The sequence below is a fragment of the Ammospiza nelsoni genome, chromosome Z (genome assembly GCF_027579445.1).
Source record: "Ammospiza nelsoni isolate bAmmNel1 chromosome Z, bAmmNel1.pri, whole genome shotgun sequence".
NCBI lineage: Eukaryota > Metazoa > Chordata > Aves > Passeriformes > Passerellidae > Ammospiza > Ammospiza nelsoni.
The window spans coordinates 29,720,481-29,745,451 of NC_080669.1; the positions used below are offsets into that span (position 1 = coordinate 29,720,481).

Consider the following 24,971-nt stretch of genomic DNA (forward strand, 5'->3'; position numbering starts at 1 on the left):
GTAATGAAAACAAACAAGTCGTCCTTAATTATCAGTACTGGTATTTTTTTCACACTGTTTAGGGAATACCATTTAGGGGAAATGTGTCTCTATTCTTCTGAGGTGCAAATACTTCAGATGCAGTGAAGCTTTAGAGACTTACAAGATACTTATTGTGTCATAAATTATGTACAGTAGTTCAGTAGTTTGCATTTTCTGTGAGTGCAGTGGCACAGTGTCGAAACCTGGAACCTGTACTGTGGAAGCTGAGGTGATAAAATAAACATACATATCAGGGAAGAATTGGTGAATAGCTAATATATTTCATGCATTTTTAATTATCATATATATTTTAAATTTTAAAATTAGATAATATAATTTCTTGATGTTCTATACTATCTATATATTAGTACATAAGCAAATAGAATCTAATTCTCTCTAATTTTTTCTTCCCTGTTTGTTAATGGCATTTGGGAATTGAAGGTAATGAAGTCCAAGTAAAATTGGATTAATAACGCATTTTTATTTCCAAGAGTCTGGCTAATGAAATGAGATCCTCATGATGTGCCCAAGCTGTTTAGTTTGTAACAGTCAGCATCATGTCATTTTTTTTTTAAAAAAAAAGGTCAAAACGCCCCCCCACCACCTGCATATAATTATTCACATCATGTGATATCCATGATATTTCATCTCTCTTCCAGCATATTTTCTGCAATGTAAAGTGAAATTGCTGTGTTAACCTCTGATCTACTTTGGGTGGTGTCTGGAGAAATATCACCAGAGGTAGTGTCCCATATGATTGACTTCATCAAGATATGATATACTTTGCGTCTCTGAAGAATCAAACCATTAATAATCTGATATAAACAGAATGAATGCTTAATTATGCTCTCTGCTTGTCTCATTTCTTTTCTAACCTCTTGTAAAAGTGAGAAAACTGGGGAGAAAATAAAATTTTCCTAGAAACAGGTTCATGTGACAGATGTAAGGATGCACAGCAAAATATTAAGACAGGTACTGGGAAAGCCCTGAGAAACCCTGTCTGTCCTAGTAGCTGACCTTCTTTTAAGCAAGAATTTGGAATATATTACTTTCCAACCCAAATTACCGTATGATTAAATGAAATAGTATTCTCTTCAAATATTTCTGAAGTTTAGGTTAGCAATTAACCTTCTCCTTTTTTTATATTGTATGTTTCTATACTTCTGTTTTGCAAAAGGGAATACTAGTTACACGATATGGAAGCAAATGAAAAACTATTAATGTTTTATTTCATTTTTGTAGAAGCAGGATGATTTTAACATTTACAATTCGTTGAGCTCTCAAAATTCCTATCCTCATCTACATACCCAATGCTGAATTATCACAGGTTCATATTCAAATCTGTGCAAATTAATAATGATAGCATGCATCCATAAAATATGCACATATTTGAAAAGATTCCATCAGTTAAAATTACAAAGCTATACATACTTTCTTAAATATTCACTGTTTCCTGCCTCTTTCTCACACAGACATAGAAATATCAGCTCAAAATACTGTTTGACATTATATGTGTGTAATTTTGAAAGTGTGTTCCTGACAACCATTCAGGTCTTGTTTTGTTTGTTTTTTATTAGACCAAACAATAATGTAACTTTGTATGTCAGAGAAAATTCACATTTTCTTTGAAGCAAACATACTATATTGATATTTCACCAAAGGCATCTCCTTACCAGAGGTAGGAAAAAATGTGTTGCAGTAACAAGTGCATAACTCAAAATGTATTAAACAATTAACATATTGGTTTATTCCATAGTCTTGTATATGACCTTGCTATTTTAAATTTTCTCTGATATGGTCCAAAATTTCTTCTTGCCTTCTTTTATTTAAAAAAAATTAAGAGAAAAAAAGGAAAAGTTAAAGCAAATACTTCTCCCCGATGAAGTTATGACTTAGCTTTTGGCCTGGAGCATTTATGAGGCTTTCTAATATTTACATATAAAGTACTGTAATTAGGCAGAAATACAGATATTCTGTCTTCATTGCTAACAAAATGTACATGGGAAAAAAATCCCCCAAATTACACCCCCAAAAATCTGCCATCCTTTCATGTTAAATGAGCGACTTTGGGACGCTCCTTCCAAGATGACACCTGAAAACTCTGAAACATTTATAATTATCAGCTTAGTCTTCTGGAACAAAGATGAAAATAGACTGTTAGAATTATTAAGAAATTGTAGCAAATGAGACAGAAAAGCTTGTTATTCCACTGTGAATGTGTATTTGTTGTTGATATTTGCAGCGCTGATCTGATCATTCATTGCAAAATAATATAGCTGAACTGGAAAATATTCAGAAAATTATGTTTTAAAATATTAAAAAGCAGACATCTGGCATGAAAGAAGTGACTGAATAGACTGGAATTCTGTGGCCTGGAAAATGAATATTGGGTGTGAATGTGACAGAATTCTGTAAGCACAGTGTCATGAAGAAAAAGAAGGTCAGTTCTTCATTGCCTCTACCAGTAGACCTGAGTGAAAATAACATACCCTGCTCATGACTCAATAGAACTCATCAACTCATCCCTTTGGGGATGTTTTTTCTGAGTAGGCTGCTTAAACTTTGAAGACTCCATTCATTACAGGAGTACCTTTAAGGGCAAATGTAATGGTGAATATTGCCACTAAAATAAGCATATTTCATATCATACTTTATATATTTTCTAAAACATCTTGTAAGTGCAAATAACTAGGGATGCTTGCTGTGATGAAATAAACATTCTGTGTTTTATAATATTCCCAAATGCAGAAAATTTCACTTGTTCTTTCTGAGAATTAATTGTACCAGTGGTTTGTATCATATGGCAAACACATCTTTGATATTAAATTTGGGATGTTTGAATAATGGATAATCACACTATGGTATTTTCTGTGGCTCTTATCTGTTTAGACAATATTTATCATAATGCTATTATAATTTGTTTGAAGACAGATTTTGTTGTTCATATGGAGTCTGCATTACAGTTTGGTTAATTAGTGTTGTGAGGTGTTGATATTACGTTTTCATTCCACTATGTTATCTCAGAAAACAAATGTTATTCAAGCCAAAAAATCCTACTTAGAAATTATCTAACATAGAATAGAAATTAGTCTGGAGTAGTAAAGAATCTGTACCAGTTTTTATTTAGTAAGTCTAGAAGATCATAGTCTTTAAAAGAAAGAGGTGTATTTTTGTTAGATCCAGATGCTCTGTGCTGTTACTAGCTTCCATATAACAAAGAGCAAACATTAAAACAAAAAACTTGAAAAAAAAAATCCTCTGTCAGAATTACTTTAGTGCAGGATATAATCTTTTGAACAACTGCAACCACTCCAATTCTATTTGTGGTGGTGAGCCTTAGGAACAAGAAGTACCTTGCCTCTGGCGATGTAGACAGGAGAAGTTTAAAGTTTAAAAGATATTGTCATGAATGCCAGTAGGAGAAATCTGAACTCTTTAATGGTAGCTTCTGCAAGACTGAAAAATTTGTGTGGTCTCAGGTGCAGAAAAATATAAAAAGATATATGTGAATATAGTGTACATAATATAAATAAATTGCATGGCAAAAATAATACTTGTTATTGAAGCTAGGACAAATTTATTAATGAAAAACACTGTTGTATTTTGATTTAATAATAAACTTATCTCTTAACGATAAAAAGTTGAACTCACTAATGAGATTAAATTTTTTCTTACGAATGGTTCAATCGAGCCCTCAAATTGATATAAAAAGAGATTTAATGTACAAAAAAGAAAAACAATAATACCTCTCCTTACTGAAGGCTAAGCTAACTCATGATTTTAAATATATTTAAAATTGCCAGGAACAATATGAAACATGAATATTTTTAAGTTTGACTTTCCCTTAGTTTCCATTCTTTTGCATTCTAAGGTAGCTTATTTAAAATAAATTCTTAAGAAATAAATAAAATACAAACGGCAAATGCACTTGCAGTGTATTAATTGCTAAAAAATAAATTATTTTTAGTTTGTTTATAGCACATGCTTTCTTTCCTTTCAGAAATAATGAAAATACATATAGTTAGTAAACTGACTTTTAAAATAAGAAATAAAGAAAGAATTATAAAAAAACCCAGAGGAGAAAAAAATAACAAAAAAACAACAGAAAAACAAAACTCTAAAAGCACAAACAAACTTTCTGAAAATAGGAAGATAGGAAATAATTAAGATTGCCAAATTCTAGTTTGATGAAGCGAAACAGTAAGAAAGAGCTAAGTTCTTAATTGGATTAAGTATCCATAGCTAATTTTCTGACAAACAGATTTTACTTAAGGAGGGCTTGAGTGGTTGATTCATCATGCATGCATTCCTCAGTCTAAATAAAGCACACTGCAATTATTCTAACTTGCTTTATTGGTTTGTTACGGTAGATTTTCCACATACTTTGTTCTTTCATCTGACATGTTTTTCTTTCTATTTTTCTAATTTCTCTAATAAAAAAATTAAACTTTATTACTTCAATTGAAAATACTCTCCTCAATGGAATTATTTTAAAATGCTTAGTCTTTTGTTCACATGAGATCAGATCTTTGCTTTGTTAAAAATGCAGTCAGTTTAGGTTATATCAGTGGAATTATGAAGCAGTATTTTAGCTGAGCAAAAGTGTTTTCTTAGACATGTATTAAAATAATAAATATTCTGAATTTAGCAAGTAGGTTTTTTTCTGGTGTTTTTTCCACTTTTTCACACTCTGTGTTGAATATACCATTGAAAAAGTCTTACACTTACCATGTTTTCTGTCATTGTTGAAGACTATAATTAGTTTTCATACTTGATTTTGATCATCCTGGGAAGGTTAGTTGTAGCATGGAAGGAATGTCTCTAACACCATCCTAATTTACGATTTTCTGAAGCAGTGAGTCAATTCTAACAGATTTTTGGTGGCATGGATTGAAATTCACTTCATAACAGCCTGTATCTTTTCCCAAAATTCCCTGTATTTTCAATAATAGAAGTAATAATAGGATTTTAATGTCATATTTGAAGTACAATTTACTTGTGTAGGGCAAGTTTTTTGTCTGGGTATGTGTGTAGCTTGTAGACCCCATACTCAAGCCTTCTTACCAAGGTGAAGATGAGCAGCATGATGGCAAAGCTCATGTTGCAGGGAGCAAATCTCTGGCAGCATGAGAGTGGATGTATTGCAAGGGTTGCAAAGAGTAAAAGGGCGCGTGAAAGCGCCCTGGTGTGGCCAGGAAAGGGCAGCTGGTTGTACAACTGCAGTGTCCTCCCACAGTGGGACACTGACTGCCATCCTAGCTGAAGATGTATTCATATGATTTAGGGTACCCAGCAAGGGTCTCTGCTCAAAGCCTTGAGATCTGTTCTTGAAATGCTTACACAGCTCTGATTAGTTTTTCTGTTAATTTAGTTTTGCTGAGCTGGAGCTGGATATCTCTTTCTTGGACCACAGTTAGAGAAAACTACAGAATTCTCTGTGTCCAAGGTAATCTTTAGATTTATAATGCTGGTTGTAGGCTTAGCTTAGCGATTAGAAAGTTATGACTGGGACAAAATAGAAATTGATGGTTTTCTTTTTATTGCAGTCACTGACATCTGTCAAAGACCTCAGAACAAGTTGGGGGAGGTAATTCACCCCTTTGTGAGCACGATAAAAACTATGCTGTAAAACCACGGAATAGTCCTAGAACAGAATTGAAAGTTTCTCCTCAATCTGGTAAGGTGCAGAAAGCAGCAAGGATATAAGCTGCCAAGAGACTTTTTAGGAGGTCTTGGTCAAAAAAAGAGCCTGGAAGAAAAGGAAGATTTAAAAGTTAGGTAGCAGCCTTGTCCTCTGTTTCTGTAAAGAGCAATAGCTCTTTGCTTGATATAGAAGGGTCTGTTCCCAGAAGAAAACATGCTAAAAATGCCTTTCTTTAGTTTTGTGTTTCTAAAGTAAACATATAGTAGACAACACAGCAGCAGCTTACTTCAGTTGTGCAAGGAGAAAAGCTACAAAAGTCATGAAAAATTATTACAAAATTAAGTAAGATTGAATGATATTTTTTTAAATGATTATTGATGAAAGATGTTCTGAATCTTCTGCATAGTAGGTCTAAGTGGGGATTTCAACTCCAAACGTAGTGTCAAGCATTCAGCATTTTGAACTGAGTGGTGAGAGGGAGCTAGGCTGGAGTCAATTACAATATCCTTTCCAAGTCAATGGATATTTTCAATGAGTATAACTATATACTTTCATTTGTTAGAATAATTTTGCTTTTTTTTTTGGTACTCCTGAATCTCTACTGTGTTGCACAAATAGGTGTAGATCAGGACAGACCTCCGTTGTAGAATTTTCCATCTTGATCTTTAGCAGCTAAAAGCTGTTGGAGCCAGCCACCTCCGACTTTAGAAGCAAATGTCAAATAGAAAGACTTGATTTATCCATCTAACACGATGGATGAATAATTATTTTTGTCTAGTAGGGCTACAGGAGGGGAAGCCAGGTAAACAAGTAGGGATCATGGTTAATTACTTCTCTGCTGGATTTTTCTTTTTCTCTGTTAGAATACAGGTAAATTTGTAAATTCAGTCTGAAAGAGATGGTCTTTTTTATTATTTATCACTGTCAAAATATCTAGTCATGCCAACAACATAAAAAATACAACACAGAAACTCACAGATGGTTCATGTTACAAGACCAACTTTCATAGTCTTCATCTGTAAAGAGTAAAAAAACTGCAGAATAGTGCCTGTAAGTTTGTGTTTCATATTCATTTATCAGCTTCAATCATTCCAGATCCTAATTATGGTCCTAGAATTTATTATCTGTGGCAGAATAATTTTCTCCTCAATTTATTTTCAATGCATTCTGCATCTTTGGCAAGATGACTCTTGGTCTACAATCTCATGTATGTAAAGAGCTGATCGCCACACAGACTACCCGCTTCTGGAATTGCCATCTTTGTATGAGAGATGGTAATTTAAATCTGTTCTTTACCAGCTAACAAGTAAAGACCAGGTACACTGGCAGTGAACATGACCATGTGCCTTGTTAATTATGACAGAGGTGAAGTTTTGTGCATTCCTAGGGACTGCTGTCCTCGTAAGAGTCCCCTTAGGACAGACTTCACACAGAGGTAGAATGACAGATAACAGCATATATACTAAAAGCAGAGTCTGAGAAGTCTGAAGGGATGGTTTTGGTTGAGTTTTTAAAATTTTTTTTCTAGTTTTGAGTTTCAGTTAATAATACTTTAGAATAAAAAAATTCAGTACATTCAACATATCTTAAGGAACCCCATGTGTTAATCTATCATAAGTAACTTAAAGTTGCAAAAGTATTAAAATAATAACTTTTTTTTTTAAGAATTACATAAAGAGATTGTGCAATGCATCACAAATTAGTGTTTGTGATAATCCATGATTGTATTGTGTGTTTCTTGTTATTGGGTTTTTAAAATGTGTATTTATTTCAAACGTTTGTGAAGAATTTTTTGTATTATAAATACGTTTACAAAGCAGTGTCATACTCTTTATAAATACTTAAAAAGCTTCTTATTTTGTGGTTTGAAAAATTAAGATAACAAAATGTGACATTTATTAATATTTTAAATACAATGTGAATGACATTTTCATTTTGAATTTATTAGAAATCTTTTACTCACTCTGTGTTATATGAAGATAATTTGAAATATTGTTAGGCAGTTGAAGAATGACTTCCATTTTCTGACAGATCTAAAAATATTTACAAATGATACCATATTGAATTTTCATGTCCTTTTCCTGTGTCATTTTGAAATTACCTCTGATGCAAAGGTGATAATTTGCCTAACAGAAGCAGTCTTCTTTTACAATGATCCCGATCATTGATTCATTCAATGACAACAAAGGTTTTTAGGAGCAAACAATTCCTTGTTTAAAAGAGAAGGTTGCTTTTACAAAGTACAGATTATATGACAGTGATTTAATTCATAGCTTTTAACATAGGTTAAAAAAACCCCAAAACTTGTGTGGCTTTCATGAAGTATGAACTTGCCAACTTTTAAAACAAATTAGATTGCAAGAATTAGAAACTTGAGAATGGTCTTTAGAATGAGTGTGTTGACTTCTGTGAGCACTTCCTACTACATTGAGTGGATCACTCAGTATCAGATGGAGGGACCACATGAACTGATGAAGTGTTTCACCTCCTTCCTTTTCCCAAATATTTATCTGCCCCTACTAGTTGTAAAAGACACTGATGAATTACTCTGTAATTGTTCAGTTAATTATATTGTATTGTTATCTAGAAATTTGTTTTTAGCCTTTGCTCTCTGGGTTCTCCAAGGAAATCACTCTCGTTGAATTGTGATCAGGTAACTTCGTGCTTGATCTTTATCTTAATATATTTTTTTCCAGATTTTCGCCTGCCTTAAGAAATATAATGGAGTTTCTACTGTAACACACACATACTGAAATACACTTATCAAAAGGAAGGAATAAGTTGTTCTCCTATGTGGTGACAAAATGTTTTTGAAACTGGCTGCAGTTTAAATATCAGCTCTTATTATTTCTTTTTGCTTTCTTATTATTTCTTTTTTCTTTTTATATATAAAATACCTGAAGTCCTTTCTGTCCTTAACAATGAATTGTGAACTGTGCACACTTAAATGTTGGTTGCAAATGAAGGAGAAAACAGTCCCCAGTAGAATTACCTTTGTCTGATAGCAATCTGTATTTGTAAAGTGGAGTAAGAACAATTTTACTAGTATGCATCTCTGCAAATTCACCTGTCCCTAATTCAACTGGGGGAATAGCATTGAGACAGATTTTAGTGTTTGTTACAAGCATCACATGTTATTTTCTTTTTTTCCCCCAAGAAATCCTACAGGAGACTAAAAAAAAAAGGTAAAAAGTTAAAGACAAACCCAATACTAGAGTTCAAATTTAGATATACCTTTGAATTCCTTCAGGTTCTCAGTTAGATCTAAGTTTGAATGTTTTTCAAAAGCATTTCAGAATCAGTTCATCTGTTCAGATGCAGTTTTCTCAAGGTGTAAGAGGATAATTCTCCATTTTCTTCTGCCTTGCACTTTGCTTTTTTCCAGATGCACCAAGTAGGTAATGATGACTTGCAAACTAAAAATATCCACTTGAAATAGCTTGATTTATAAGCATTCTGCAGCATCGGTGTGCACCAAAGGCAGTTAAAGATGTTACAATGTAAGCAAGATCTTTAGGTTGAAATATTCCAAAAAACCTAAAGCAGTACACATTAATCTATCACACTCCTTCCTACAGGTTACTGCAAGTTTCTATACATTAAAAGTCATCTAAAAGTTTGTTTGAAATTACATCCCATTTCACAAACATTTAGTCAAAGAACTAGCATTCTTGTATTCAAGATTCTTGTAAAAGAAAATAGCATTTTATGGAGCTCCAAGTTCCACAAGCAATGTCTACATGAAAAAAAAAATCTTACTATTTAGCTATTTTCTTTTCCTACTGTACAGAAAGGCATGATGGGCTATCCATCCACTATTTTGGTTTACAAAATGGACTTTGGACCATCTTCATTCCACTCTGGACTGTTATTTTTTCTCTTAGAAAAGCCGTTCCCACATAGTCTCTTTTGAGTATCAAAGCTAATTGAATAAAAATTAATTTCCAGACTACTCTTGAGCAAGGAATAATTTAGTTTGAGAGAATGACCACCCATGTACCTGTACTCATCATAATTTCAAGTGCCATGCACAAATGACTTTCACTGTCTCTCATCCCTCAAGCATTTCATAAGTGTTAGACATGAATTCAGTGTTCTGGAAATGATGATATTAGAAGCTGGCAACACTTTTACTTCATGAGAGTTGTGTGGCTTCATTTTTGTCTCACAAGCTTGTTGCTGGTATGAGAGCCTCCTTCTAGGGATACCAAGTGAAAAACAAAATTTCTTGAAATTCTTTTATTTAAGATGAATTCTTTTTAGTATAAAGAAACAATCTTCATATGCATATTCAATGCCACTTTATCCAGAAAGCAGTTAGTTATTTTAAGGAAATGGTTGATTGTCTTGCAGTGTTATTGTGGTTGATGTCTTGGTGTGTGGACTGAATAATCTGTGTGAGCTTCAACCCATTTTCTTTGGTCTGTATTTTAGCTTTAACCCATAGTGATAATTGCATGCGTAGAGGTACAACTAAATGTTTGCTCTGTTTACATGAACTAAAGAAATTAGCATCACAAATAACCAGTATTATTCCCATATATTCAGTCATGAAGTCATCTCCTCCTCTGAAGAATCAGAGTTAGGGTTCATGATGTCATGTGCACTAAGTGAAATTTATTCCTATTTATGCCATGTAGTCTGATTTCTGACTATTAGAGTTGAAAAACCTTAAAAGACCTTAAATATTTGAAATTCAGTGCTATGTTCACCCTGTTGTATCCTTAAGATATATACTTTTGGGTTCTTACTTCTGGGTTATGCATTTCTCTCATATTATAACAGCCTTAGCCTAGAGCTAGATCCCAGTGATATATGCAGTAACACTAGGGACTCTGAAGTAAGCATTAGGGACTCAGCCTATCTCTGAGGTAAATCAATATTAGTAACTTGAATTTGTGTTTTTAAACTTGGGATACAGGAGTTGGGACAGCTGAAATCAAAACATTGTCAGTTCCTGATACATTTTTGTTTTTTTTTCCTCTGCCTTTTTACCTTAGTGAAATGAGAAGATGAAGTAAAATATGCTGTGGAGGAGATGGGATAAGAGTAAAGGAGCCTGATCATTTTAGGTTTCACATAGAAAGTGATGTATCAGAATTACTGTTAGTACTGTATTGGTACAGGTGCTTTCCTTTTGCTTTCCACCAGATAGCCCTGTCTGGTGGCAGAAAGCTGGTGACCTCACTGATGTGTCTTCAGGCTGCAAACCATGTGTCAGGTTTTCCCTGTGAGCCGTGGAGTTATTGAAATTTGTACCTGGAAAGAGACTTTGTCACCTAAAATTGTCCTCTCCAGTCTCACTTTGAGGATTAACTTAATGTTGTTTCTGCAAAGTTTTTCTGTATTCCTTTCTTTTGTGGAGGCACCTGTGCCAATCTGCTTGCCTTGTCCTGTAGCTGATGGGCACCACCGTGTCAGTCACTTCTTTCCCTCCCACAAAGGTACCCATTCGCTGGGGGTTGAAGGTGTGTCCATTCTGTTGGCTGCCCATCATGTGGTCTCTCGTTGCATGCCAAATTTGCTGGTCACTGGTATTTTCTAGTCATTAATTTCTATTTAAATGCACAGCAGTACCGGAAAGAATCAACTGCAGTTAGTTTGTTGCTTAGGTTATCCAAATACCTGAAGTCTGTGTTAGAAACGAATTCTCCATATGACAAATAACTAGGAAGTTGATTTTATTATATTCAGTGTGGCTTTTAAGACACATCTCCTGGGCTCAAAGAGAGCACTCTAGTAAATATTCCTAAGTGATCTAGTAGTATGTTTACAGTGCAGACTTTGCTCTCTGCATTACATTTCTGAGGCATCAGTCGCCTACTAGAGCAATAGGCTCCACCATGAATGCTGATGTTTCTGAAAAACTGAAGGTCTACTTTTGTATTCTAAATGTTCTTAACAGGAAATACTTCCCACATATTTTTACTAGTTCCTGATAACTGCTGAATGCAACCCTAATATACATTTGCTGAACACTTTTGCACAGAATTAGAATTAGCAAACAGAATGTTCTTACAGCCTTATTGTTCTCATCATATCCAAAACATTTAATCTCAGTGAGTTTTTTTAGCTTTTCATTTCATAGTATCTTTTTTCAGAGTAAAGCTAAAAATAGGGAAGTTGGTTTCTTTTGAAAGGTATTCTAAGTACCAGAATGGCAAGCCCTATATGAAAAGTGAAATTTTACCACTAAAGTTTTTGGTGAAATGGGTGAGGTATTTGAGTAATGTTGCAGCAACCTAAGAAACTGATTGTCATGTTAGTTTGATGTTATACACTAGTCTAAATCCATAAAGATGAGTTAAAAAAGAATTCATTTACCGAAATTTCTTTAAAGGTAGAAATCATGAGACATCATGTATGAAAAGCCACAGAAATAATTTAGTAGGAAAGCTTATTATTGAACTATTATATTTTTTATGATCCTTAGAACATAAGAGTATTTGCTGTGTCATTTCTATATTACAGTTATTAAGGTTTCTTTCCTTTCTTTCTGATAATTAATTTCATTTCAAAGCAAGGTGTGAAATTTTATGAAAATAAAATTTATAATATAGTATTAATAAAATGTTTGTTTGGGATTTCTTTTTTTATATCGCTTTGAGCAAACAGAATTCCCACATGCTGTTTTGACATTTCAGTGGATTTCATACCCAGCTGTTGCACTAAAGGTATTGTAGTTATAAATTACCTGGATTACCTTTCTGGTAATCTCTGGGTTATGTCACGTATTACAGAAGTACAATAGTGAATTGTGATTCCTTCATAAATTTCATTCAATGAGAACTGTACCACCTGCACAATTTTCTTATTTTCAAATTTTAACAGGCAAATACGTGAATAAACATTTTAAATATGTTGTTGCCCCTTTGAAAATATTTGATAACACTTATGGAGTTAACTATTTCTAAGTGTATAAATTTAATTTTGTACTCCAGATTAAAGAAACTAGTAAAAACATTTGTTTACCCGGAAGAAGAGTAGTGATTAAACTTCAAATTGATTTGAAAGTGAAAGGACAGTTGCACTTTACCCCAGATTCAAAATGTATTCATATTTTACAGATTTTTTCAAATGGATTTATTAAAAAACAAGGGGGAAAAAACTTAAAATACAACTACCGAAATTTCTTTGGTTGCTACCTTCTGAGATCATCACACCTACCTTTGGCATATCAGAATCTAAATTCATTGACTACAGATCCATATTATAAAAAGCATATCTATATTCATTTCAAATAAAGAGTTAGCTTATCTTCAAGCATTGTTAAAGAGTGTGTAAAATTCCAGTAATACTTTTATGAAACACATTCGTATTTTCAATTTTCAGGAATATTTCTGAGGTCCATGTAATTAGGTATTAGTAGATAAAACATAGTAGATTCATACTCTATATTGGGATTTTATAAGGAAAAATTGCTGTGATAATTTTTAAAGGGAAATGTTGCGCCTAGTTGTGTCAATACAAGAGCTCCCTCTGATGGTGACAAGTTACTTCACATAACATTTTTTACTACATCTGAATGATGAAATAAGGTAGATGGAAGAATTCAAAACACCTGTTGAGGCTGGTGGCTTAAACATACATATTTTTAATTTTTATTTTTATTTTATTTATTAGTCCCCATACCATATCATTTGGAAAATTGAGTACCTTTTCATTTCAGCTATATTGAACATAAAAGGAATAAAGAATGAGAAAGAAAACAGAATTTATTAAGCCCATTTCAAAATGAGCATGGCTAGCTGTTGATAAAACTCTTCTGACTAACAGAAGCTGTTCAAGGGCCTTAGATTCAAACATTTTGTGCACCCCTGCAATGTTATATCCAACTGCTACTATTGTAAGAAGAGAAAACCTCACGATCTTTTTCCATTAGCCTAATTTTAGATATTGAACTATCCCTCTTCTATATTAACATGAAAGCAAATTGTTTCACTTGTTGTCTCAAAAAAACCAAAATCCAAAACGACAACAACAAAAAAGAACATCCCCCCTCCCAAAAAAATAAAACCCTAAAAAAACAGAAGGGCAGAAGTAATATCTGGAGTCCATTTAGAAATGCCAGATGTCACCTTTGATAAATTAACTGATAAGTGTGGTCTCATCCTCTCTTCATCTCTTAGTTCTGGAGCTATTATGGAACTTATGTAAAGTTCCATAATATATATAAAGTTCCATATTCCACTCACATGGTGAAAGACCAAAAAATAGGGGAAGAACCATGACAGTGAATAAAACACTCACCATATGTAAAGAAATAAGAGAAAGAGATAGACTGAAAGAGTATTTGTATAATTTACCCCACTGTCCTGTCTCTGAGTGACAGTGATGGAAAGCTTTAAGTGCAGGAATAGGGATTTAGGTGGTACAAGCAGTGAACATTGACTGGAACAACAATTTATGATGGTTTTCTGCTAAGTGTTTTTTCTGTCTGGTCTATATTAATCAGGTTGTCATTAATATGTGCTGTCTTTGCTTTACAAAAGACATTATGAACACTCAGATTTATGAGTATGTGTAACTGCTGTGTGTTTTGATCAACTTAAGATAACGCTATTATATTTCAACTGTGTCTTCAAACAATTAAAGATCTAGTGAAAGGTACAGTAAATAACTGTTGGCACAGGGCTTCTCAGTATAATATCACTGTTATTATTTTATATGAGACATATCAGCTAGCTTTTGCATACATCATTTATAACCAACGAAGTCTTAAAAATCTGTTAATTTAACATTTGTGATCATTTTGTCCTAGCCCTATAATTGTAATGCAGACATCTAAGAAAGGAGGCAATTGTCTGTTACAGTGTTCTCTGGTCAGAGTGAAGGACTTTCACATTTTTTCAGTTTAACTGAAAAGTTCATAGTTGTTGACTTTGGGGAGCCACTTCAATAGACTAACAATAACTCACCACAGTGGTAATAGGATGAGAAGGATGAGTCCGAGTGTTTGGATTCTAGTTCAGAAAGCCTGTCAGTTGATGTGTACTTGTACTGTGTACTAGGTTATCTGGAAGAGGTACTCCTTTTTATTACTGAGATATAAATAATTTAAACTGTAATATAAACTTGGATTTAGACATATTGGGAGAAAATGGGAGAGATTAGTTAATCCTGCAACATTTTTAAAGGCAGTAGTTTATACAAACAGTTCCAGTTACTTCATGCTGATTTTTTCTGTGGTTGGTACTGGAATTTATAAACCACATGATGAAGTTAGACCCATCCTAAGGTACACTAGTACCACAACTTCTCTTCTGACGAAGTTATTCAGGTTTGGTCCTATTCTACTACTTGTTATTGATCACTACATGGGGCTTTGCAGCCAAGTATACCTATATTTATTTATATATGTACATTTTTAAAAATAATATTTGTAATAAATATATTCACAGCAATGGGTACACAACACGTAAAAGCTTTGTGCATATTATTTAGTATTATTTTTTACAGCATCTATTTAGTATATTATACAGTAAAGTTATATTTGTAAATAAGGGTCATGTCCTCTGGATTATCTGAATTGTGGGTCCTACACAGTTTGATTTCTGGGAGAATTTTTGATTGGTGGGAAAGTTTTGAACAGGATGCCTATATTATCCCTGGTCAACACCCACATGTGCTTTCTACATAGAGGATGTTCAGAGAAACCGAGGAGCTTTTTTACCTTGTCTTGATGCAAGCTTACCTTCACAATCACTCTCAGCTTGCCAATGCCCTCCTATGGACAGGACTTAGATCTACCACTCCAGAGTGCATCTCTGCTTTCTGACACCATAATGAACTGAATAATTCTGTCTTCAAAGCAGGGTTAAAATAGCTTGAGATAAGAAGTTACTGGATTAGAAATTGAGTGGGACAGTTAAACTCTCCAAGTCTGAGAGCAGTTCAGGCTCCCAGTTCAGGCTTCAGTACAGCCCAGAATGCTTCTACTTCATGCAATGACATATGTTGTGGAGTGTCACCTACCTAGATATCTCTGCTGCTAAGTGGCCCTGTTACTATTTACAGCTAAACTGCAATATAGTATTTCAGTGTTTCAAAAACTGCATTCTTTAAGGAAGATGGTATGTTTTCAAGCCATTAGGAATCAGTATAATATGTAGTTGATGTAAATACATTAATAAGAGTCGACAAACAGTTATATTGGGTTAAGTGTATGACCCTATTAATATTTATGCAAACATTTTAAACAGTGTTTATTAGGTGCAATTATTAGGTGTGTTATTCCTATTAATAGAGGTGTGTTATTCCTATTAAAAGATGCCACATGGCATCTTTTTAATCATTAGCTATCTGTGTACGTTGTGAGGATAATCTAAAGTAATGGCACGTTCCCTATACGTAGTTTGGCATAAGAGTGAAGTGGTCTGAACAGTCTAAAGGAGAGGGGTAGAATGAAAAAAAGCTCATTATGTGTTTATAAATTCTATGTTTTAAAGATTGCTGGATTGGACCATGAAACAGTAGTTGTGTTCTACTGTAAAGACAGGACTGTCTGAAACGTTGAATATGATTCTTCTCTAAAAAGCTTACAGGATACTTTCATAGGTTTCAGGTGCACCTTTAATACTGTAACCTAGAGAAAAGGCAGGCTGATTTTGTCCTCTCTTTTTTTGAAGGGGTCTTGGACTGAAAAAAAATCAAAATACTTATTTTAACCTTTAGACTGTTTAAAACAAGAAATAAAGACCCATTTAGTACTCAGCACAATTGATACACTGCAAAACGTGGTTTTCCCAGATAAAAGCCTTGTAAAATTGCATTAAAAAAATACTGTTTTCCAAACTAGCCATTCTGAATGGTGTTAAAGAAGTAGTCTGAAGTATTTTTAGGTTATTGTTGAAGCCAAAACCCAAATTTTGAATTAAAAAAACGACAGTCTAAATATACCCTACAGCAAAAATATCAAGCCACATACAGTCTGTTTTCAAAACTCAAATTAATTTTTATGAGGTGGCTGCTCTCCAAAAACAATTTTGCAAAATTTAAATCTTAACTGAACACTTCATTTGCTCGCAGTGCTTAAACTTCTGGGGCCCGTTTCTGGTTCAGTTAACAAACTAATTGGTGCTTTCATGGGCAGTTATATTTGTTACAGACTGCAAATAGGATTTGAAGGGACAAGATGTCTGGAAGGGTCTCACCCTCCAAATAGTAGATTTCCTCTGATTTTTGTTATATTTCCACCTTTAGGTACTGTTTTAATGGAATTACAAAGCATAAAGCTAAAAATGGATATTCAAATTCACTAACTCTCATTGCTCATTCCTAGCCCGATAGGTTAGCTTAAATAAGCCAATTCACTAACTGTTTTGATTTTCATTTTGATTGGTTGGTTTGGTTTTGGGTCTTTTTATGAAATTTCCTTTTTTTTTCCCCATTCAAAGTTTAGTGATTAAAATTTACTGAAATTTTACTACTACAGGAGAGAGAAGGTGCAACAATCTGTGTATAGAAAGATAAATAATGAATGCAGTGAAGCTCATCTTTGTTTCTAAAACTTATGGAAAGAGAAGCTGCATACCTAAAGATGTTGGTTGCTATGTACTTCTCCAGCTGCAACATCTGTGGCTTATAGCTATGGCAACAGCACTGTTCATACAGCCAGAAAGGTATAATCTTTTAAATACGGCTCATCTAAATATTTCAGAGAGCCATCAGATATTTGGATTCAAAATGTCTGAACAAATTCTTCATGCTTCACATACCAAAAACAGGTAATGACAAAAAAACACCACACGACCCAGAGAAATCAGAAAATATTCTCCAGATTTTAGAATGCTATGGCTTATTATTACAGATTTTTTAAAATTTCTTCTCTAAATTTTTATGTATTTCTGGGTTTTTTATGTAAGAAAATGGGAAAGTAGTTTTATCAGTCAAATACTGTAAAAAAAAGTTTATTTTTTTTCTTTCACCTTGTTAAAAAACTGAAATAAAGATTCTTCTCTTTTAACAGGACACTGAAACACATCCTTTTTACAATTTGGATTCTTTAGTTGGAAATAAGTCTTTTATTACCATGATCTGTCAATATAAGACCATTTTAAAAACAGCATGCTATGCATTTAAAACATAGGCTTGCAATGAAATCCATTTAGCCTTTCAGTAGAAGGAGTTTGTAGACATCACTCAGTTTTTTTATGCTAAAGTGTTCGATAGAGCCATGCACTGAAATGTGAGGATATTCCATGTGTTTTTTGACAGGAATGTTCGGGTTAGCAGGGTTCGTTCACTAAAATTTTAGAAGCAGTTAAATACTTTGCTACATGGGGCATCAGCCCTAAATACACAGATTAGTTAACACCTTATCCAAAGGAATCATCAATATTGAATCGTCCTGATGTTCCTGTAAAATTCACTGACAATTGTATTTTATTCCTGTGCTTGACTGTTTGCCAGATGAAATGGAAGTAAAATATATAAAATTAAAAGATCAGTGATACTTCCATATATTTCTGTATTCAATGTGGATGTGGCTGATTTCTTTTTCATTTTCTAGGCGTTTTCTGGAAACACCAATGCAGACAGTGTCGTGTACTATAAGCTTCAGCATTCTATTAAAGCAAGATTCCTCCGTTTTGTGCCTTTGGACTGGAATCCAAATGGCAGGATTGGAATGCGCATTGAAGTGTACGGATGCACATATAGTAAGTTTATTTCTGAGTCAGCTAAATGAAATTAATCTTCATCAATGTCTTTGGCTGCCTAAATTGCATTTGAAAGTAGATTTCCAAGGCTGAATTTAATCTCAAATAAAACTGAATTAATAAGTTTATGTGCATACTACATTATTTCTACATAAGCTGTCAATATGTGATGCTTATTTTCCTGTACTTTCTGTATTGGAATGAATGGTATGGACAAAATCCAATTCATGATTTTATGCAAACTGTTCCTTTTTTTTTTTTGTCATAGTTGTAAAATACTTGCTATTTATCTGAAGGCCAAATTATGCTAAATGTTTACAGTTTTAAATCTATATGGTCTAGATCCTGAGAGAGTAAGAGTACAACTAGATAGATCCACAAATAAAAAATTGAAGGACACTTCCGAGTTTTTTTATGTATTTATATTTTATATATTTTATGTATTTAGAATAGCTTTTGTGCCCTCAATAACTGACATAAGCCTTTGAAAGTAGATTGTGTAAGTGTCGTGGTTTTATTGATTGGCTGGACAGTGTAAATATTCCTGACATCTTCCTTTTGCAGTTTGTCATCCATGGATTTTTTTTAAAAATTCCTCTATTTAAGTTTTTTACTGCTTTTTATTCTTCACATCTTTTCTCCATGATGGAAACAGAATTTATTTTAGCAACCTCTTTAACTGCTTTTTGTGCATACTTTTATCTTTTGTTCTTTTTTTTGTTTCAGGGTTCTTTTTCAACTTCCTTATTTAAGTTACATTTTGTACGGTTGATTTCTTTTGGATGGTCTCCATATAACTGTTTTCTATTGCCATGCATTTTTATCTGACTTTATGTGCATATCAGGAAAATATTTCTCTGGCCTTTCTGCCTTAAACTTGAATTTTTGAAATTGGTAAAAGGTAATGAACTAAGGATATTGAAAATTTAAACCTGGATGCAGGAGATTAGGTCACCTCAGAAATCAGGTAAATCTCCTCATCCCAGAAAACAAACATCTCATACCAGAGAAAGAGCCTGAAAGGCTCACACAAAATTCCTCAGTGACAGCTGCCTTGAGACTGGGAACATGACTTATGATTCTTAGAACAATCTGAGAAAATGGCCTTGAAAACTGAGTAACTGAGAAATATGATTATGATTCAACTTATCCTCAACTCTTTTAAGTTCCAGAACAATCAAAGTTTAAAAATGGAGGGTAGACAAATGAATTTATCATTCAAAGCTAAAATCTCATCTAAATCTTCTATTTGAGACCTGATTTCTGAGGTACATGATGGCAGAATAGTCTTTCTTCTCTTTAAGCTTCACTTTAAAATTCCTTGATAGTCATCAACTTTACTTCTTCACAGTCCTTCGCCTTTTGCATGTGATAACATTTAAATCCTTACTCAGTTTTGCTGTCAAACATTTTCAAACTGAAGAGATCTCTTTTGACCATGCCTAAAAGTCAGATTTTATTTATCTATATTCACTATCGTAATTTTCTCTTACAAGATCCATATTATGGCTCTCTTCTGTGTCATGCTTGTTGCCCACTACTGGAAAACTCTGTGAGTCTAAAGGACAAATAAAGAAGAGTGTCCATGCAACTGAAAAAAGAAAACATTTAGAATAAGCAGTTATGAAATAAATTATTTTTGTGTGGCCATTAGCTATTTTTGAGGAAGATTATGTTTTTTTCCATGTTACATACGTGGCACAGAATGTATCCTATAGACAGCTAAAAGAAGTAAATCAACTATAGTTATCTTCTAAGATTAGGATGAATTTAAAATTAATATTTACTTGATCCATTATTCACTGTAATACAGTATGTGAAGAACATGATGTCATCAAAAATATGTAATTTTTTTTAAAGTTTGTTAAGATTTTATTTGAATTAATGATCATGGGTGTTCTAGAAATGCTTTTTTTCCTATCTGTAAATGCTATCATTCCAAATGAATTGCAGTCTTCTTATCATCTATGTATTTTTTTTTAACATCTACTGATTACCAAGTGCCTTTACTAGGTAAATTCAGTGGTTGCCATTGAAGACAAACCAGGTGATTATAGATTTACAGTTTTAAAAATTATTTAAAAATATAAAAGCTTAATTCTTTCTCTCCAGTCTTTTTCTCCATTTATCAGGCACAATGAGGATATGCAGTTATTGTTACAGTAATTATGCCTGGCTCTTTTTGAATGACTGTACTTTTCGAAGTGGGACCAGAAAAAAAAAAGTAGAAATGCCAGTAATATCTACTTTAGCTTTGATTCACGTGTTTTACATGTCCCATTTTCTCATCCTTTTCTTCAGGGATCTCTCACTGCATATTAGATTTTAAGAGTAAACAACTCTCTTTTTGTTTACTGTCAAGTATGTGAACTGTGTTCTGTATTCAAGTGCAAATGCACTAATTTCATTCTTCAGTCTTACCTGTTAGAAATTTCAGAACTAAAACTAAACTTGTGAGAATACAGTGTGTAGATCTCTCTATGCCATAAAGTGATGTGAAAAATGTATGTCTCTATGTTCTAAAAAAGTCATTACTGTCTTAATGAAGTTGTACTTACAGGGAAAATTTTGACACCACTTCAAATTTGCTGTCTTCCAGTCAAATGCCTGCTCTGAATAACTTTGCCTAGTATTCTCAGAAATAGTGTTTAGCCTTTAATTATAGGCTCAGTGAGGCTTGGTAATACTCATTGTATTTTCCTGTAGGATGTAGCAGATTATTATGGGGTTTTTTGGGGTTTTTTTGTGTTTTTTTTTTTTTGTTTGTTCTATTTTTTGTTTTGTTTTGGTTTTTTTATGTGCAACTTGTTTTCTACTTTTTAGATCAAGGACTGTCACATTTTAGATGTTTGTAAAGTGTGCATGCAGACAAGCCCTTCAATTTTTGTTTCTGCATTTATTGAGTAGAAAGGCCTCAGTTATGGACTTAGATGAAATATTTAAAGAGTTCCTTTTTTACTCACGTTCTATAGACATTTAAAGAAAGAAAAGGGCAGAGGGAGGCAGACAGGCAGGCAGGAAGGAAGGCAGGAAGGAGAAGAAAGAAAGAAAGGGAAGAAAGGAAAAAGGGAGGAAGGGAAGTTCTGGGAAGGGAAGTTTCAGGGAAGTTTCAGGGAAGTTTCAGGGAAGTTTCAGGGAAGGGAAGTTTCAGGGAAGTTTCAGGGAAGGGAAGTTTCAGGGAAGGGAAGTTTCAGGGAAGTTTCAGGGAAGTTTCAGGGAAGAAAGAAAAGGAAGGAAGGAAGGAAGGAAGGAAGTGTCGGAAGGAAGGAAGTGTCGGAAGGAAGTGTCGGAAGGAAGTGTCGGAAGGAAGTGTCGGAAGGAAGGAAGGAAGTGTCGGAAGGAAGGAAGTGTCGGAAGGAAGGAAGTGTCGGAAGGAAGGAAGTGTCGGAAGGAAGTGTCGGAAGGAAGTGTCGGAAGGAAGGAAGGAAGGAAGGAAGGAAGGAAGGAAGTGTCGGAAGGAAGTGTCGGAAGGAAGTGTCGGAAGGAAGTGTCGGAAGGAAGGAAGGAAGTGTCGGAAGGAAGGAAGGAAGTGTCGGAAGGAAGTGTCGGAAGGAAGTGTCGGAAGGAAGTGTCGGAAGGAAGGAAGGAAGTGTCGGAAGGAAGGAAGTGTCGGAAGGAAGGAAGTGTCGGAAGGAAGTGTCGGAAGTGTCGGAAGGAAGTGTCGGAAGGAAGTGTCGGAAGGAAGTGTCGGAAGGAAGTGTCGGAAGGAAGTGTCGGAAGGAAGTGTCGGAAGGAAGTGTCGGAAGGAAGGAAGGAAGGAAGGAAGGAAGGAAGGAAGGAAGGAAGGAAGGAAGGAAGGAAGGAAGGAAGGAAGGAAGGAAGGAAGGAAGGAAGGAAGGAAGGAAGGAAGGAAGGAAGGAAGGAAGGAAGGAAGGAAGAGGAAGGAAGGAAGGAAGGAAGGAAGGAAGGAAGGAAGGAAGGAAGGAAGGAAGGAAGGAAGGAAGGAAGGAAGGAAGGAAGGAAGGAAGGAAGGAAGGAAGGAAGGAAGGAAGGAAGGAAGGAAGGAAGGAAGGAAGGAAGGAAGGAAGGAAGGAAGGAAGGAAGGAAGGAAGGAAGGGAAGGAAAAGAAAGAGAGTTTGTTTTCTGTCTTTTTCTACCTCGAGGTGTTAAACCTGCCTTCATGTGAACTGATAAAACATCTGCTTGTGCCATGACTGCACACTGCGCTGCAAATACTCTGTACTGAACCTCAGCCCCAAATCTGTCTGAAGCCTCTGCCTGATAGTTCTTTCTATTTAGTGTGTACAAAATAGAACAGTGAATCTCTACTGACATTTCCTGTGTTGTTCCTGAAATGCCAGATTGTGACAATTAAGCCATGTAAAACACAGTTAAGGTTAAGCTATGTCGTGTCACTAAAAAAAAGGGATATTAGGAATGTGTTTAGCTTACAGTTTCCCCTCTTCATTCCAGTACTCTCTTATTTCATCCTCTAAAAACTGGTATTCTAAAAGTAGAAATCAAAGAAACAAAAAGGTGGGGATTTTTTTGCCCTGGTGGGCAGAAAGATAGGTTTAAATCTGAAACTGACAAATGTATAAAGTAGTAGAATATAGATAACTGGAAAATAAATATATAATTCACATTAAAAATTGTCTGTTATGTATGTTATGATACCTAACAAAAAGCACTGCAGATACTGATCAAACCCTTTTGTTTTCTTTCTATCATTTCTAGATGTACTGAGGCTTTTTCAGCATTTCCTACCTGACTGAAATGCTTTAAGTCAGCATTACAGTTACATCAGTCAAAGAAAGGACTTCATATTCTCTTCATAACTGGAATAATGCCAGTTGGTTTGCGTTGGTTTAATTTGCTTTTTTTTATTTTTTTCCTTTGTAGAACATTAGTATTGATTTCAATTTATATAAAGATAAAAACAATTTTTCAAAGACATTTCAACTAAAATTTTTGCTCAGGATCACTAGGATTCTTGGTCCTGTGGTGTGTGAGGCCTCCAGAATTTCCAGTTTCTCAGGGGCATTTTGTGATTTCCAAAGATATTTTCATAGTGCACTTAGGATTTATATCACATTAATTTAAGGAAGACACTGCCAATTGTGAAAACAAAAGATGAGTGTTCATAAAACAAGTCCACCTGTTTTCTTATTTACAACAGTTGAGAAAACCATATAGAGGATTTTGAAGTCCAGTAGGTTGCAAGTAGTTGGTAAATAAGAGACGAAAATCTTCCGGTAATCTGGATATGTGCCCACATTCTATTTATCCTTATAACCCTGTAGGACACCCAAGCTGTCTTTCTCACCCCTCTAAATATATTGCTAAGGGTAATTCATGGATGGTGAAGACAAGACCTGGCAATCAGAATTCTGTGAAAAGAATTTTGGTTGCCATCTGCAACAATTTTTCATTCTTCATTAATTCCTGGGATGAGGGCAGGGGCAAAATTTAATTTTCTTTATTTTCCAAATTTTGACAAAGCAGATATTGCTTCTTAGGAACCACTGCTGCGGAATAGTATAGGGGATTTTGGAAAGCCATATTAATGTTCTTTATACTCTGTCCCAATAAAAAGAATATGTTCCCAGTCCTACAGTTACTATTGCCTACTAAGTAGATGGTTTGATAGATGTATATAAATGTAAAAGTGGTCTTGTTGAAGTCTTTATTGAAGCTATTCTACATCACATTCCTTATTTTAATTCAATATTAATTAACACTTTTGCTGTCCACATTCATTCAGTGACAAAATGAAATAAAATCTAAGGTTCATGTTTAGGTAGAACATCATATTTATTCATTGTACATTTGATAAATGAGTTCTTAATTATCAAGATATGAAGAAAATCAAGAAACTATATTTAAAAACATAACTGCATTCACTTCACAAGAGCTTTGTTAAAATGGAATATAAATTAGTAACCTAAAGTACAAGAGGTAATTTGAATTCATTCCATTTCCGTGCTGAAGATATGGAGAAATATTTATCATGAAATTATATAAGTTAGTAAATAGATAATGGGTTTCCATTGACTTGCAAGAAGTCAACCAGTCAGTTGAAAAACAACTTCATATTTTATTGCGTATCCTTACATCTTCATTCACTTCAAAAATGTATTTTTCAAGGGTAATTATTTTTTCTTCATTACATATGAACTTGAATTATCTATGAGCTTTTTATAGTGTTATCAGTTCCTCGGTGTGTGTCTTGTTCAATCTGTGCTGATTTTGATGGATATTCTTTTATACTATTGAGATAAAATCAGTTAGCCCTATTTCCTTCCTTTCCCAAAGGTCAACAGCAGCCTTGGCTTTTTTTTTGTTTTGATTTTATTCATTGGAATGAATTGCATATAAATTAATAATGATTTTCAGCCTAAGAGTACAAGTAAAAACAGAAATGGTCAAAGTACTTTATAACTCCAAGAAAAGGAAGACCAGCATATGAGAACATTATTAGAGTTGAATAGATGCCAGATGTCTTCTCACATGGTTTTATTATCTAGTTATACCATCATCATTAAAACACAACAGTCTTAATATACGGGGAAAAAAATAAAGTACAATTTACTGTGCAGAAGTGATCTAGACATGTTAGTGATGGAACTTCATACCATATTGAAGTAACATGCAACTGTTTCTTTTAGACATAGCATTATACATTATCTTTCATTTCTTTACTTCTA

General features: G+C 33.9%; 1 protein-coding gene across 2 annotated transcripts in view; it reads left to right on the plus strand.

Moving 5' to 3' along the window:
* Positions 1 to 24,971, plus strand: part of CNTNAP4 (contactin associated protein family member 4) — a 208,017-nt gene that overhangs the window by 114,819 nt on the left and 68,227 nt on the right. For both annotated transcript variants that reach the window (XM_059492753.1, XM_059492754.1), the window contains exon 4: positions 18,177 to 18,324. In XM_059492753.1, coding sequence (XP_059348736.1) covers positions 18,177 to 18,324 — 148 coding nt within the window. The remainder of the gene's footprint in view (positions 1 to 18,176; positions 18,325 to 24,971) is intronic.